This window comes from Meriones unguiculatus, chromosome 3 (assembly GCF_030254825.1).
Source record: "Meriones unguiculatus strain TT.TT164.6M chromosome 3, Bangor_MerUng_6.1, whole genome shotgun sequence".
In the NCBI taxonomy this organism is placed as follows: Eukaryota; Metazoa; Chordata; class Mammalia; order Rodentia; family Muridae; genus Meriones; species Meriones unguiculatus.
In genome coordinates, this window is record NC_083351.1 from 27,263,395 (window position 1) to 27,280,942 (window position 17,548).

A 17,548-nucleotide genomic window follows, 5' to 3' on the forward strand; every position below is an offset into this window, starting at 1 on the left:
CGTGCCCGGAATCACCTGACTAGCAGTGGCTGAGGGGGGGGGAGGAGTCACGAGGAGATCGGCCCGGCCGCGCCTCTTGTCGGGCTCAGGGCCTTCGCCTTGGGCGCAACCCGCACGCACCTCGGCCTGCCCTGTGCGCGCCGGGCTGCTCCCCGCTCCCCGCCTCCTTCCAGGCTCCAAGAGTACCGCAGGGAAGATGCTTCTGGGCGTCTGGGTAAGAATTCATTGTCCCACCCCCACCCTCCCACCCCCTCCGGTTGCAGCTGCCCAGCCAGTATTTATTGATGCCTGCCAGGTCCTGGGTACCAGGAAGGCACTGGAAACTGAAACTGAATTGCCCCTGCCTGCCTGCCTGCCTGCCCTCGAGGTGCTTGAAGGTTAACAGAGATTGGACCTCTGTGTAAGTAGACTCAGTACAGATCTTACGTGAGAAGGCCATGAGCACAGACGAATGCTCCGGAATTGGTTGAGGAAGTCCACCAGAGACCGTGTGTGAACCGGTCCAGAACCAATGGATGCGGTATGTGCGAAAAAGGCAGTTAGAGTCTCGGGGATAACTTACCCTAGCTGGTAGCTGGAGCCCGATAAGGAAAACAAATACAAGCATACCAAAATATCTTTCTGCAAGCAGATCGCTGATAGAATACTGCTGTGTTTATATTCCACGGACTCCAGCTTCCTCGTTCCCACTTAGTCAGAGTGCGCTTCCACCATCCCATCCAGCAACTGAATACTTACTGCATCGTCTTTGACTGCCTTGTGATTAGAGACCAGAGGAATTAGAAATAATGAAGGCAAATGCTTGCTCCAAAGTGTATTTCAGAAAACTTTAAGGAGAATTTTCAAGTCTTGCACTGCAGAAGTGAAAATTTGACTTTACAGTATAGCCCTGTACACTTAAAAGGAGTACGGGTAAGGGTCCTGGTCTTACAAGGTTGACTGTTGTTTGCAGGGCTTCGAATGGAATTCTGGGTCTTTTGGGCATGCTAGGCAAATTCTACCACCTAGCCTGCTCAGATTCAGATTGACTTGATTGTGGAGATAAAAGTAAGCTCGTGTAGGTCTGGCACTTTGGTTCTACCTGATCTAGAAGTTGAAGGCTGGCTATCCTCAGAGGTCATCACAACCTCATCCAAAAAATATCAAGTCTATAGTATCTAGTAAGTAGGTAGAAAGCACTTAAATGTATATGTCCCTCAACATCTCTGGGAGACTGCTTTCAGGACACCCTTAATCCCATTAACAGACTAGAAGACAGTTAAGTTCCTTATATTGGCTATTTGCACATGTACTTTATATCATCTCTGCATTAATTATAATAATCAGTACAATGAAATGGTGTCTTAGCCAGGGCATTGTGGCAAAAATCTGCAAATCCCAGTATATTAAAGGCAGATAGAGGCTTCCCCCAGTAAGTTTGAAGTCAGCCTGTGCTTCACATGAAGTTCTTGATAGCCTAAGCTAGAGACCCTTTTTTTTTTTTTTTAAGGAGGGGGAAGTAAACATTTGTTACACTTTTGCATAGCATAAGGGCAAAAATAAAGTCTACATGTGCTCAGTACAATTTTCCCTCAAATACTTCCAATCCAGTTGGCTTACTTCCATGGATTCAGAGAACCAACTATTGTGTCAGAGGAAATCAAGTTTAAGGGTAGCTGTGATAAAAGTTCTGTTTAACAGTTTTGGGTGTGCTCTATGAGTAGAGGTCAGAGGATAACCTCAGATATCTTAACCTTTCTACTTGATTTCTGGGACAGTTTCTTTGTTGTTTAGCAGCACTACCTATGCAAAGCTAGCTAGCCTGTAAATTTCTGGGCTGACTCCTGTCCACGTCCCATCTCACGACAGGAGCACTGGGGTTACAGACACAAATCTGCCCAACTTTATGTGAGTTCTGGATTCAAACTCAAGTCCTCACATTTATGCAACAAGTGCTTTACCTTCTGAGCCATCTCCAAAGCTTTGTTCTGTCTAAAATTTCATTCTGGGCTGAAGAAATGACTCGGTTTAAAAGCACTTGGTGCTGTTGCAGTTGATCCATAGTCAGTCCCAGCTCCCAGATGGCTCACAACTACCTGTAACTCCAGTGTCAGGGGATCCAATACCCTCTTCTGGTCTCCAAGGATGCAAGGCACACACATGGTACACATATATACATGCAGGCCAAACATTCATACACATAAAATTAAATTGTATAGTTTCTTGATTAAGGTGCTGGAGATGTAGCTCAGTCTGTAGAAGGCTGGATTAGTTTTCACAAAACCCTAGGTTCCATCCGCAGCACGACCTACCCTAGGCCTGGCAGCACATGCCTGTAATCACAGGCAGCAGCCATACTTCTCAAAGCCTACACTGGAACAATGCAGTAGTCACTTCACAGCAGCCCTTCTACTGTCAGTCTTCATTACTATTCATTACTTACCATTCAGCCCTTCCAATACAGGCTTCATTACTATTACAGTCCTCTACTAATAAGTCTTCATTATGCACCAAACGTCTTCTCAACCTGAAGTAACAGTGAGTTCCACACCCCCAAAAACAGTCTTATCTGCTCCCTGTTATCCTCGGTTGCTTCAATCACTACCTTTACAGTAATGTTCTATAGGACTTTGAGAGTGGAAATGTTTCGTGTTTACTCTGTTCTGCATAGTACCTGCTGGCCACATGATCACTGATGCTAGAAATACTGCTGGTGTGATTGAGGAACTCAGTTTTGTAGCTGGTGGCAAGCGCACTGAACAACTCAGCCATGTTTTCACATCCCTTCTCCTTATTAATCATTATTCTTTAAAATGCATTCATGCTTGACAGCATCTCTCAGATGCCTGGTAACTACCGAATAACAGTAGGGATTTCAGAAAGACTTATTTAGCACCTGGACAGTGTATCTGTTCTTGAAAATAGACTTTAAAGTGTCCTTGGAGTATAAATGGTACGCATTAGGGATCACCAGAAGTATTATTTTGTCAGAAATCCTACTCACTCTGTGTAACTACATTTTTTTTTTTTTGGCCACTATAGGACTTGATGTTTTTAACTTTTTTGTTTGTGCATAGCAGTGTATGTACTCCAGATTATGACGGTTAAACCTGTTCCAAAGTAATCCACCAACCAGCCTTTCTAATTCTGTGATGCTTATAGACGTGGCAGTAGTACTGACTGATCTGCAGGTAGTCCTTTACAGTTTGCAAAGCACTTTTATACTCACTGTATTTACTCTCATCCTGACAATAACTTTTTAAGGTAGGCAAGATGTGAAAACACACACATACACAAATACACACATACCTTTTGTGGGGGTTGGAGGTGAGACAGGGTTTTACATGGTACCCAAGGCTGGCCTCTAACTTACTATGAGCCTCTTGCCTCCAAGTGCTGGGATTCCAGGCTTGTATCATCATGTCTGGTCAGAACTTTTACATGTACTGTGTGCATGCAGGTGTACACATGTGCAAGGACAGCTCTCAGGAGATGATTCTCCTGCCACCTTGTGGGATGCAGGGATTGAACTGAGTTCTTCAAGCCTGCACCCAAGCATCTCTACCCACTGAACCATATCTATAATAATTATTTTATAGTGAAGCAGCTGAAGTTCAGCAGGAACTGAACTAATGGCTTACATTTCATATTCCATTTAACATCATCTTGCCTGACCCTAACCCTGAGTCTTCCAAGTCTGTGATAGACATGTTGGAAACAGGGCTCAATGGTTAAGAGCACACACTGCTCCTGGAGAGGACCAGTTTCGTTCCCAGCACTGATGTCAGGTGGCTCACCATTCCCACTGACCTTAAATCTTTTTCCTTCTTTTTTCTATGATTGATCGATTGATGGGTTTGTTTTTTAAATGTGTACTTGCTCTGTGTGTACATCTGCACCCCAGAAGAGGTTATCAGATCCTTCTATAGATGGTTGTGAGCCATCATGTTGAGTGCCAGGAAATGAACTCAGGACCTCTAGAAGAGCAGCCAGTACTCTTAACTACTGAGCCATCTCTCTAGCCCCAGACCTTGAATTCTTAAGTATCAGTGGCTGACCCAGGTCTGTGTCCACCTGCAAGTGGTAATCTAACCCACATGCTGTACAACTAATGTGCAAAATGGTGGTTCAAGAGATACTCACAGACCTACTGACATAAATATAACATTAGGCATGGTGATACACACCTTTAATCCTAGCACTTGGGAAGCAGAGGAGTGAGGATCTTCAGTTTTAGGCTACCATCAGCTACATAGTAAGTGCTAGGCCAGTCACAGATACATAGTTGTCTGTATCAACAAAATGATGGCCATACAAACTACCTGAAGAAGCTAAGTCCCCTTTCTTCTAAGTCCTCATGGGACCCTGCCTTATTATTCCTACAATTTTTTTTTTTTTTTTCCTAGACAGGGTTTTTCTCTGTAGCCCTGGCTGGCCTCAAACTCAGAGATCCACCTGCCTCTGCCTCCCCGAGTACTGGGATTTCCAGGTATGCACCACCACACCTGGCTTATTCCTACAATTCTTAACACATCCTTACCCACCTTGTATTGTCTCCTAATGGAGTCTTTACCACACCAGCACATAGCCCAGTGCTGTCCACCCAAGAGGCACTCAGACTGATAGAAAATGGGAATCTGTCCAACTGAACGTTCCTCCAGGAGTATTTGGCCACCCTCCAGAAACAAACTTGTGACTGGAAGAAATACAGACCATTGCCACAATCCTGCCAACATGACTGGTTACGGTGTCCTCGTAAATGGCTTGGTCAGAGTTTCCAGCAGGTCCCAGTGCCTCTGCTGGTTAAACCAGCTTTGATTGGATGGGTGCAGTGATCAAAATTTAAAGACAGGCTGCCTAACAAGGATATAAGGCACAACACAGAAGGGCTTAGATGTTTGTCAGTGAGGAAGAAGTGACCAGCAATATATCTTACTGTGATTCTTCCCAGAGAAAGGGGGAAAGGCCGGATGTAGTGGTGAATGCCTCTAATCCTACCCTTCAGGAGTTGGAGGCAGGAGTTAAAGGCCAGCCTAGGGTTACCTGAGACTGTCCCCAAAAAAGAAAGAAAAGGACTAAACAAGTGGTACTTTACCATTTACAAATATTTCATATACATTCTCTCATTTGACCTCACAACAACCCTGTGAGGTAGGCAGCAAATGTTCTCATGGTACAGATGAGGAAAGTGAATCTCCAAGCCATTAACTGACCTGCTCATTCTATAGTTAGGAACACATCTGTATGTCAGTCTTTGACCTAAAAATTCAGCACCCAACCTCCCCTTTACCTGCCCTACCTACATCATAGGGATAATGAGTTCAAGGCTCAAAAATACCTTTGAGGGAAAAGAAAACATTATGTAATCACATACTATAGTCGTCCATGACATAATAGTTTATCCACTTTCCCATCCCAGCTTGTGCATGAACCCAGAATTTTATATTATCTCTCTTCTGTGCTCAAGTAAGGAAGAAAGTAAGACAGGGTAAGACTGTAGTCCTGTTAGAAATTATGTAAATTACAATCAAGGTAACTGCAGCATTAAGCAAACTGAAAACACTAAACTAATGTGCAACCAGAACGCACTAAAGCACACACACACAGAGCAAGGCAGCATTGTCAAATGGGCATGATTGCATAGAAAGAAAATGTGGTGTCAGAGTTCATACTGGCACACACAAAGGTATCTAAGGCAAAGTGGTGGCAAAGAGTTATTCGTTCCACATTATATAAAGAAGCAGAAGATGCATGGGAATCCATGCAAAAGCATACATCACAGATGTATCCAGCTGTCTACAGGAAATGTGCGCTGTCAAGAATGAGTGTGCCTACTATGCTCAAGTCCAAGGAATAGCTCCATGCTAAATCTCCTAACTAAAATACAACCAGTGCCATCATTCCTAATTGGATAATAAATAAAATGTCTTTTAAGGTGAAAAGTTATGTGGCTTTTTAGCTTTTCTTCGAGATCTACTTTGGATTCTCCTGCTTTAAGACCCAAAGAAAGTTATATTGAGTTTTTATTGGTGATTCTATGTATGTGTTTATAACATTAAAGTGTGATGAGTGAATTTAACATATTAAAAGTTTATAGCATCTTTTCAGGAAAGATTATATACTATACAAGCTATTCAAGTGATACAAAACCAGTTTTCAGTGTCTTTTCAACTGAGAAGAATCCTATTCAGCACGCTTCTCCTCCTGAGGTGGCTCATACTGAGCAAGCTATGGGGCAAAGACAGAGGATTTAGATGAATTTTATTTAAATTGGGTAAAAAACTTAGTAATACAATGAAATTAGACTAGATATTATATTCAACTTAGTTATTGAGTCAGTAATCAATTTCTAAACTTACTTCTTAAACCATTCACTTATACTTACTTAAGATTGACTACAATTAAACCTAACAAAACCCTTTTTTCTGTGTAAACCTTTAGCATTGCCAGGGAACTAAACTTTAATTTTAACTCATGACTGAACTGTTAAAATACTAGATACATAATAATCTTATCTTTCAAAAGAAAAAATGCCGTGCTGTGTAATATGGGACTGTCTTATCCTAAAAAGCAGAAGGGAAGAGTTATGTGATTTCTATTAGTATGGCCAGTCAATGAAAATAACTAACGTCTGACTTTAAAAGTACCAGAAGCCTCCTTTAAATCAGCACAGGGGTGGCAAAGGCAGACTGGTCTGAGTTTGAAGCCAGCCTGGTTTATAAAGAAACTACCAAGTCTGTATCTTAGAATCTTTGGTAGTTTAAGACATTGTATTTTCTTTTATAAAAATTTGTAGTTCCTTACAAGAATACTAGACTTAAGAAGACTTGACTTCTTTCAATTAGTTTCAGACTTGGAAAGTGCATCACGTGGTTCAGAATGTGGTAAACCTCAAAGACTAAGTTGATGCTCAAGTTTATGGGAATTTGAACAAAGGAAAAACTTGGTGCAGCTTATTCCGTCATCTTGTGAACCTAGAGAATCATGCTTCAGACAGTACAGACTGTGCACTCCCCCGTCCCAGCAAAGCAGTGGCCTAGACTGACCTACACTGCTTAAGACCCTTAAAATTGCCCATTTAATTCAAGCAGCACTAACCAGTAGTCGCACCTTTTTATTGATACAGGTTCTCAATTCCCTTTTCTTGACCACACTTTGCTTATCCTGTTTATTGCTGGTCTTGGGATCTTTCTAGATGAGGCTTAAGTTGGCTATGCATTTGATTCAAACTGATACTGTCCTTCTCTGCTGCCCATATAGTGACATTTTGGGGTTAGTTGTTTACTCTAGTTTTATCATGCTGCAGATGGAACCCAGGACCTTAGTACATGCCAGACAGATGTGCTACCACTGAGCTATATAATTCCTGGCTTGTAGTAAGGATTTGGTCAGATAATAATTAGAGACAAGGTGTTTTTTTTTTTTAAATTTGAATTTCTTTTTTAAATTTACCTTTGCTTTCAGTTTTTTATTTTCTTCTACAGAAGCTTCATATTTCTCTTTCATTTCTGCCAATTCTAGGCGAAGCAGCTCTATTTCTGGGTTTTCCGGGGTAGCAGCTCCTAAGTGATGCTTTAAAAAACTAACATCAGTGTTAAGTATGTACTCTGAGCAGAATGAGGCTGGAGACAGTCAACCCCCACACTACCAGTAGTTATCAAGGTCATGTAAAAATTAAAAATCATTTTTTCAATTAAAATATTCAAAGCTTATATATTTGAATAAATAAAAATGTCAAAAAAAAAATATGGTCTTTTTGACTTCAAAGATGAAAAGGATACTCCAGAGCACTGGTGGGCTTCTCTGGTTCTTCATATAAGGCTACCAACACTGCAAACCAAAGAGAAAGAAAAGCAATGAAGTCTTCATTGTAGATGGCTGAAATATTCTAAAACTCAGTAAACACTGTCTGCCTGCTGTATGGTGAGTGGAATGCTCAGACAGTGGTGAGCAAGTCAGAGAATGCCCTTGCTAGCAACACATTTGCAGTCCATTGCAAAAGAGAAGGAATTCAGAGTACTCAACTGCAGTAGTGGTTAGTGAGTCTCAGAATAAGACTGGAGAATACTGAGCATCAGAGGCAGCCCTGAAACCTAGGTGTGTTTCAGGTAAAATAGGAAAGCCACACTAGGGAACTAATACGTCAGGTTATGTTGAGGGTAGGGAATGAAAAGGTACTTAGGAGCGGACGATGGAAAACTAAGAAAAGCTTAGTTGAACTTTGATCCTAAGGACTACAAATTTCAGCAGTTTTAAAGCAAGGAGGTGACAGGATCATTCTTAAATGCTATATGCAAGACTGACTGAGGTAGGACACGAAAAGTGGCAGAACAATTAAGAAAGCTGGGTGAGGTGGCCCATGATTCCAGTCTCAGCACCCATGAGGTAGGGCAGGGGGATAGAGAGTTCAAGGTGAGCTGGAGACCTCAGCTACAAGGAGCCCTGACTCAAAAACAAAACATCTGGTGTAAGCTACCTGAAGAAATTCAAGGAATTTTAGGTAATTAACAGAAGCATTCTATTCAGAATGTTCAAGAATTAAATTTCATGTATGACAGGCAAGCCAGCAACCAAAAACATTACCAATAGGCAGCATGCTCAGATTGGTATTTAAAACTACACTAGTGCTCCGGGTGAACACTGTCTCACTCGTCTATTGAACACGTCCTCCTGGAAGTCAATATTCAAGTGGCAGGTTCTCCAAACTAGACCCATTGAAAAAGCTCCTGAGTTTGTGTATGCCTGAGCCCTGTGTAGTTAAGACAGGTTAACCAAAAAAGCTGGCCTAGAATTCACTACGTAGTCCAGGCTGGCCTCAAACTCCTAGCACTCCTCCTGCCTCAGTTCTCCTGTACAGGTGTGTGTGTCACCATATCAACTATGAAAATCTTAACAAAAGCAAAAAAGTATAACTGTTCAATGTACATAATGTAAGAGTCCAAATTAAGAAGTCCAGTTACAAACCAATTTACATGTCTTCTAGTTTTTGGAGATTTAATAAAAATTGGAAATATAGACAAATGTGAAAAACATCAAGTGAGCAGATACTTTTACACCAAAATACAGTGTTTCGTTTTGTTGTTTTAGAAATTTATACCACCACTATTCTGCCATCATCTCTTAGGATATGTTAGAATACTTAAATCCCGATGTATTACTTTTTAATTATACATTTAAAAGTGTTTCTTCCATTTTCTTCCACTGATCTGTACTGAGTCAACCTTTATTTACTTATTTTTAAAGACAGCATCTCTTGATGGAACCCTATCTGTCCTGAAACTATATAAACGAGGGTGGCCTTGAACTCACAGAAATTGCCTGACACTGTGAGTGCTGCCTCCCCAGTTCTGGGAGTAAAGACAACCACCAGCAGGCTAGCTAGAATCTAAACTCTTATAGATTAATGTTCCTGCCGTTTCCTTCCATTATTCTACCCCCTTTTCCTTCAGCTTCCAAATTCCTGTCTGTGGTGCTTGCAAGGCTGATGCTACAAAGTGTAAAGTTTCTTATGCTTTTCTATGAGATGGCTATACTTTTTATCTGAAGAGAATTCAACCAAATTATATTCCCTTTTGCTTTAGAAGCCAGGTTTATTTTTACTGGTTATGTACTGAGATTTGGGGTGGGAATCAGAGGACACATTTCAGGAATCTAGATTCTGATTCCTGAATCTCCTCCTACCATGTGAGGTCCAGAAATCACACTCAGGTCCATTTTGTTTGGCAACAAGCACCTCATTTGCTGAGCCTTCTTGCTGGCCCCTAGCAACTAGGTAGATATTTAAAGGCAGGTACTTTAAAGGTTGATATGCTGCTCAAAATAACCGAAATGCTACTCCAAATGATGTGTCAACCATTTACCTTCTTTAGGGATGTTTTTGTCTTGGTTGTTCTGTTTGGTTGGTTAGTTTGGTTTGTTGTTTTTTTTTTTTTTTTTTTAAGATATAGTCTGTCTTTAGCACAGGCTAGCTGCAGACTCAAGCAGTCCTCCTACTTCAGCCTATCAAGTGCAATTAGAAAAAAGACAAGATGCTGAGGTCTTCTGCATGTATGTGCCTTGAACTTTTGAGCCAAGGTCTCTCCCTGAATCTGGAGCAAGCCAGCAAGCCTTGATGATCCTCCTGTGTCTGTCCCCACAGCACTGGGATTACACACAGAGACCCCCAACACATGGGTGCTGGTATCTGAATCTCTGGTCCTTATGGTTATGCATCAAGTGGTCTAACCTCGCCATCTCTCCAGCCTACCTCTTAATTTGCCCTTTTGAGTTGAGTCTTGTACTTCAGGCAAGCAGTGAATGCAGATCTACCTTCCCTCACTAGAGCACTAAAAACATGTCACCATGCCTAGTTTCTTACAATGTTTTGACATTAAAAACAATTATAAACCCTTCTGAAATGTTTGCTGGATAGGAAAAATGTAAACTTGTATAACACATCTATGTTTGACCCTTTAAAATTAAGTTTTAAATCATATTAATAGCTACTGTGTTGTCAGATGTTATTTAGGAGACGAGAATTTAAAAAGACTGAGGGGTGGGACCATGCAAAAGCTTCCACTCTCTTACACGGCCTGAAGGCCTGTGCAGGTGGCTCTGCACTCGGTTCTCTCCAACTGTCCTCCATCTGCCTTTTATTGCTTTTCTGTCCAATTACTGCATCGTGTCTGTCCCCGGCCCCCCAACACACACAGGATACTTGGAGCCAGAAGTATTTCAGTGTTTATCTCCAGAGTTTGGAATGTCTACTTATACGTCGTGAGATGTTTTGGGGATGAGATCCAAGCATAAACATAAAATTCATTTATATTCTGTATGAACCTTATACACATAATGTGAACATGATCTTGTACAAGCAAATATTCCTAGGCTCCTTAATTTTGGCTGACCTGCGTAATTCATGCAGTCAGGTATGGAATTTCCCACATCAATGCTCACTAAGTTACAGATTTCAAACTTTCAGACTAAAGATACTAATCTGTACTTTAGATTCTGTTCAAAGGTCTTCCCTCTAGCACTCAAAGTAAAATGTCACATCTTTATCCCCCTAGTCTTGGTATGGTTTAAGTTACACATTTACCACTAGCTGGCACTGTGTTCTAGTGTGTGTGCCCCCAACTATGCTACAAGCTCCTGAAAGCAAGGACGTTTTCATAGCTTTATCCCTGGTGCCTAGAACACAAGGCTGGAATAAGAACATTACATGAAAGAAACATGAGGGGTTTTTTTACCAGAATTCCAAGCATCTGTGACACTTCTGAGGCCACAAAATACAGTGGCTTCACAGAGTAGTTCCTTATATTTTGCTCACCCTGACTTACAAAGACATAAGGAAACTAGTAATTCAAACACGTAAGGGAATTAAAAACTCAGCTTTCTGCTAAGTTATCCAAGAATTTCCCCTAGCTGTTTCCCTAAAAAGCAGATATAAATTATTTCGAAGCCACTTCCCATTCTCAAAGAGACCAAGGTTTCAATCCCTGCCAGAAATTCCATTCTACTTCCTTGAAAACACCAAGCACTGCTGCGCTGTTACTCAACATATAGCAGGCATTCAATATACTGTTAGAATACAGTTTAGCTGTATCTCTCTGGGAATCCTTTGTTTTCAATAACGTTTTACCCAGAAAGGAAGGGATACAGTTCAACAGTAAGCATCTATTTTTTAAGATAAACAATATAGTCATTTTTTGTGTACTCTGAAGCTCTTCAAAAATTATGAAATCTACACAAAGTAAGAATTATACAAGCTGGAGGAGCTGAAAAGCCACGGCCCAAACGGATTATGAATCCCCCCCACTAGACCTCACTTAATCCACTCTCAAATCCAGTAATTTTCTTAGCTGCCTTTGTCCAAAGGAAAATGTGTAGGATCCCGCACACTGGAAGGCGGGAGCAATTGGCATCTCAAGGTCTCTTGCTAAGGTGTCCAGTGCGGCTGCTCGAGGGAAAGCAACGGAAGTTGGAGAGACTTTGCAACAGCTGCAAGAGTTTCAGTCTGGGGTAGAAAGCGGCCACCGGGGCGAGGCGACGTCCCGCAGCCGGCGTGCGCTCGACCCGCGGGACCCCAAGGCCTCGCCAGTCCCCGGGCCAGCCCCACCTGGCCGGGAGCGCGCGGGCGCGGGCAGCCGTCGCCCGCCCTGGCTCACCTTTCGTCAGCGTGTCCAGCACCCCCGACTTCTCCAAGTATCTCCGGAACTGCTCGCGCTTCGAGTCGGCGGCCTGAGGAGACACGGCGGGTCAGGGACCGGAGCCCGGGGCCGGAGCAGGAAGACGGCGCGCCCCGCTGCCACCCCCAGGCCCTGCACGCGCCCCAACTCCCACCCGGCGCCGCCCGCACGCCCCGAGCCACGCCGCGCCCCCCTCACTTTGTAATGGGCCATAGTGACAGCCACAGCGGCGTAGCTGGCGCCGGAGACTCGGGCTGGCGGGCTTCAAGCCACACTGCTCATGCGCGGAACGGCGCGCGCGTCTGCGCACTGGGCAGGCACGGGCCGGGATCGCCGGGGTGTGGCCTGTTTTCATGGCGACCGGGACGCTGTGTATCCCTGTCTCCGAGGAGCTCAGAGAGGCTGCGTGCGCCCGCCCTCCGTGGTTCTGGGCAGCCTCGCATCTTCCTGTTCCGGTCGCTGTGGAGATTCGGTTGCCTAGCAAGAGGCAAGGTTTCGGTAAATCCGGGTGAGCCTCCTGTTGGGCCCTGTGTGGATGTGGCCGGGAGTCAGCGCTCCTGGTGGAGCCTCTTCCCACGTGGTAGTGGCGCACTCCTTGTCTATTGGGTCTTTGGAAGTTTGGGAGCCCGACCAACGCCGTATTTCTTGACTCTCAGAAAAATACCCAGCACGGGGGAGGCGAAGGCCAGAGAAAAGGAAAGAGTTCAGGGTCACCCTCAGCTACATAAAGAGTTAAAGTCTAGCTTTGGCTCCATGTTCAGGGCCCGCATGTGAGCATTAAGCCCAGTGAGGTTTGCAGATAACAGCTGCGTGCTTATCTCTATGTGGCAGTGTTGGATTAGAACAATAACCTGGTCTTGCTTCTTTTTTCTGCCTTTGTCATTAGTTTTTCCCCGCCTCCCCACCTCAGTGCTTAACATTGTTTTCCATCTATGTGTGTGTGTTTTTCTTATTTGAGCCACTGTGTTAAAAATGATTATTGGTAGTACTAAGTATGTATGTCTCTTTAGTTCCTTTTTCGTTCATCCAAAATGCTTGTCCCCCTCCAGCCTGTGATTGTCAGGACCCACCTAAAGTGCAGAAGATGAATTTAGACTTGGCTATGCCGCTGTTTTTCTAGTGAGAACGTTCCTGGGTGCAGGAGGGGACATTTCAGTGAATATGCAGGTGTGCCCTCCACGTGGCTAGATATTGTTTTGACTTCTTTGTATAGAATTTGTTCTGTTCGATGGGTGGTGGTGGTGGTGGTGCAGGAATTGAATTTAATCTCAGCACTAGGGAGGCAGAAGCAGATGGAATATATGAGTTCGAGGCCAGCCTGATCCAGGATGAACAGAGCTACACAGAGAAACCCTGGCTCCTAAACAACAAAATCATTATCTTCATGTTTCAGTGTAAGGCTCACCTCCCCTTATCTTTTTGAAATCTAGTGGAATTTTTTTATTACTTTTTTTTGGGGGGGTGAGAAGATTTGTGCCATGGCACAGTCAGAGATTAGAAGACTTGTACGAGTTAGTTTTCTCCTTCCACCATGTGAGTCTCAGTAATTGAACTTGGCAACAAGTGCCTGTTCCTACTGAGCCATTTCACTGGCCCCTAGCTGCAAAGTTTCTAGACTGTTTAAGAAAAGAGAAATGATGGTCATATATTGCACAAATAATAGGAATAGTGTCTTTTCTGTTGGTCTTAAGAAAAATATATTTGGATATGAGTAGGCACAGAACTTAAACTCATGAAAAGAACTGTCCAGTCGTGAACCCAGCAACCACAAATTGAATGAAAAAGTACAAAGCAGAGGGCCTCAGAGTGAGTCCTGTTGCCTCCCTTTGTTCTCTTTGGCAGTGCCCTTCCTCCAAGCTCTTCTCTGAGGCATTCCAGGCTCATCCACTTTTCTTAGTTGAGATTTTTGGGAGCTTTATGTTTGTTTTTTTTATGGGGATTTTGTGTTATCATTTTGACCTAGAGGCTCACTACGTGTAGCCCTGGCTGGCCTGGAACTTGCTATAGAGACTAAGCTGGCCCTGAATTCAAGAGATCTACCTCCCTCTGCCTGCCAAGTGCCAGGGTTAAAGGAGTCCAGCACCATGCCTTGCTACTCCCCACCCCCTCTCTCCCTGGAACCCCCACCTCCTTATTTCTTGTCTTAGCTAAAGGCCATTAGCTTTTTCTTGACAGGTGATACTTCCATACAGATAAAAAGAGATTCCTTCTACACATCCAACCATCAATGTCAGGTTTACAGACGAAAACTCAGAGCCATTGAGTCAGTGGATGCTTTCTGTGACTGTGAGTCTCTGGTACTCCCAACTCCTGAACTGAGCCCATATGAGATGAAAAAGTCTCCTTTACGCAGTAGAAGGAATTCTCTTGTCTATTTTACTGGGCCAGAAGGCTGAAGATTGACACTACAATGTTATAGAGAAATTTGGGGTGACTGTCCAGGCAGCTAGCTGTCTGTCAAGTCTATAGTATTGGAAGCAGCTTCCCTGGACTTCCTGCATTCTCAAGTAATACTTATTCCTTCTCAAGTCTTTGATGGGGTTGAAGACTAGGTAGTTACTGTCTTAAAATAAAGCTTAAGTTTAGAATTTAAGAAGATTTTTAGGTCTAAGAAGATGTTTTTTGATTGATAATGCAAATAAGGATAGAAAATTATTTAGGTATACAACTCTGAACTTATCAAGATAGGATAATTAATAGGATGCTTTCTCTTAAGTTGCCAAATGAATTTGGACTGGATATTGAATGTAAATTTACATTGAATGTAAATCTTACCTAATAGTTTTCATAATTGTTTCATAAGTGTTCTTATTGTATATAGTTTATTATGTAAAAAGGGGCCTTTTATTGAACTAAAATGGGGAATTGTAGAAGGAATTATCTTGTGGATTGTATGGATGCAATACCTGTCGATTAAAATATCTATGGCCTATAGGTGAGGCAGGAAATAGAAGGTGGAACATCTGCAGGCAAAAGGGATTTTGTGATAGAGCCAGGTGTAAGAGAGTCAGCCAACAAGATGTAAGGAGAATGGATGCATGGTACCTGAGTACAGGTAACTAGCCACATGGCAGAATGTAGATTAATATAAATGAGTTATTAGGTTATTAGCTAGTGAGAAAAGAGCCTAGCTATATGGCCTACGTATTTGTAAATAATATTTTGAGTCTCATGAATCACTATTCCAGGAGCTTGGGGATGGGAGGAAGAAACCCCCTACTCTATTACAGCTTCCTTTTTCCAAGTCCCCCATCTTACTGATAGATTACAGTTTGCCTGCCCTGCGGTTTTTCTTTTAAAATCTAATAAAATGATTCTCAAATTTCATTCTAAATCTCAAATCTTTTATCAGAAAAAACTAGGGACCTGCAAAAGGGAACCCTGATGTCCATAATGTGTCTTGTTCAGCTCTTTAGAATACAATCTGGAAATCACACCAAGGACAACCCAAGGCCCTATCCAGCTACACCAGCTTTTTATTACAGTTACTGACTTTTGCACAGAGTATTGTAATGAAGCCCCAGAAAGTGGTATTTGAAACAAAGATATTGACATTATTATTTAACTAATAGTAGCATAAGCCAATGTATTATCAGTCCTAGAGTTTGTTTTCTTTTTTTTGGGGGGGGGAGGAATGGGGAGGGAGTTTGAGACAGGGTTTCTCTGTAGCCCTCGCTGTCCCAGAACTTGCTCTGTAGACCAAGCAGGCCTTGAACTCACAAGAGAGCTGCCTACCTTTGTCTCCAGAGTACTAGGATTACAGGTGTGCATCACTGCCATCCAGCTTTTTTTTTTTAACTTGTAAATTTAAAATAATAAGATTTGTTTAAGTCTTAGGAATTGGAAGGAATTTGGACTGAGTTTACATGTATGTTTGCTTACCTATAGGATAATTTGAAGTAAACCCTGGGGGGGGGGGTCGTTTTCAAGTAACATCATACCTAAAGGTGGCATACAGACACATATATGGATAACAAAATATCACATCAGCATACAGGCTAACATTTGGACCAGTAGACAAAGCAGTACTAGCAAGTTGTCTTCTGGTTCGCCTGTCTCTGCCTCCCATCTCCCTTTGGGAGTTCTGAGATTACACATGTATTCTACCACATCTGGCTTTTTATAGGAGTTGCAGAAATCAAACTCAATAAGACTTCCTGACACAGCACTCAGGGAGGCAGAGGCAGGCAGACCTCTGTGTGTTCAAGGCCAGCCTGGTCTATAAAGTGAGTCCAGGATAGCCAAGGCTACACAGAGAAACCCTGCCTCAAAGAAAACAAAGCAAAACTTCCTGGCATTTTAAAGAATACGTGCCCCCCCCCCTTTTCTTTTTGGTTGATTTTGTTTTGTTTTTAAAGAACTTAATTATTTATGATTCCTATATTAGTTTCTATTCTCTTGCTGTGGTAAAACGCCATGATCAAGTCAACTTATTGGGGATGGGGGTAAGAAGTTTATTTGGGCTTACAGTTCCATAGGCATAGAAATCCGTCCTGGTGGAGAAGCATGGCACCAAGCAGCAGCAGGAAGCTGACAACTCACACCCTCAGCTACAAGCATGAATCAGTGAGCTGGAAGTATGTGAGGCGAATATTTTCAAAGCTCACCTCCAGTGATATGCTTCTTGTGGCAAGGCCACTCCACCTAAACCTCACCAAACAGCAATGCCGACTGGGACTAAGTATTCAAATGCCTGAGCCTATAGGAGACATTCTCAATCAAAGCACAGGACCCATAAATGCTATTCTGTATTTCTATGAAGGAGGCAACCTTCTCCTATTCTTTTTTATGAAGCAAGGCCTTGGATTCTACTGCATGAAAAGGGTACAAATATGCTAACGAAGCAGAACAATACAGATATTTTGATTCACAACTTGCTCTAAAATGCCAGTGTACATGGTAGGTTCATTGATTGTAACAGCAACCAGAGTCTCTTCCCAGCCATCCATACCAGCTTATATTTGCACACTTCCTGCAGGGAGATGATGTAGCTGTTTGTTACATCTCTGTGGAGCTCTTTTCAGCTACAAAGGTGTAACTTCCAAATTTGCATAAGACAAAACTGCCAAATCAAGGGAGTCCTAAGCAAGGCCCTTTTTGAAGCTATATTGCCATTCTGCCAGCAGGTGGAGCATCTTAGGGTAGGGATTGGGGGACCACGACATGAAAACAAGTTCTTAAACCTGCTCTAAAAATACAAACTGCATTTAATGGAGGGGAGAAATGGTGCAATTATCTCAAAAGAATTAATATTTTTAAACATGCAACTAGAGTTAAGGGTAAAATATAACCATTATTTGTAACAAGGCATTACAAACAAACCAAATAAGATAAAACTAGGTCATGCAAAAAAAATTAAGCAGTTCATATGAATGCACAGTTAAACACAAACTTTCTTCCCC

At 42.6% G+C, this 17,548-nt stretch overlaps 1 protein-coding gene and 1 long non-coding RNA gene across 5 annotated transcripts in view; one reads left to right on the forward strand and one right to left on the reverse strand.

Moving 5' to 3' along the window:
* The first annotated feature begins 23 nt into the window (after positions 1-23).
* Positions 24-17,548, forward strand: part of LOC110540095 (uncharacterized) — a 123,567-nt gene continuing 106,042 nt past the window's right edge. For all 4 annotated transcript variants that reach the window (XR_009590625.1, XR_009590624.1, XR_009590626.1 and 1 more), the window contains exon 1: positions 24-214. This is a non-coding gene — a long non-coding RNA (uncharacterized LOC110540095). The remainder of the gene's footprint in view (positions 215-17,548) is intronic.
* Positions 5,053-12,491, reverse strand: Mycbp (MYC binding protein). The gene is made up of 5 exons (XM_021626914.2): positions 12,345-12,491; positions 12,126-12,198; positions 7,761-7,809; positions 7,432-7,561; positions 5,053-6,207 (listed from the first exon to the last, which is right to left on the reverse strand). The coding sequence occupies exons 1-5, from the start codon at positions 12,357-12,359 to the stop codon at positions 6,163-6,165; spliced, it is 312 nt and encodes a 103-aa protein (XP_021482589.1). The 5' UTR covers positions 12,360-12,491; the 3' UTR covers positions 5,053-6,162.

Excerpts from the sequence above, each read along its gene's own strand:
- Mycbp (XM_021626914.2), bottom strand. Across the intron at positions 7,810-12,125 it reads GCTGGACACGCTGACGAAAG|TGTTGGTAGCCTTATATGAA; the intron begins GTGAGCCAGGGC and ends TTTGGTTTGCAG. Across the intron at positions 7,562-7,760 it reads AAGCCCACCAGTGCTCTGGA|TTTTTTAAAGCATCACTTAG; the intron begins GTATCCTTTTCA and ends CACTGATGTTAG.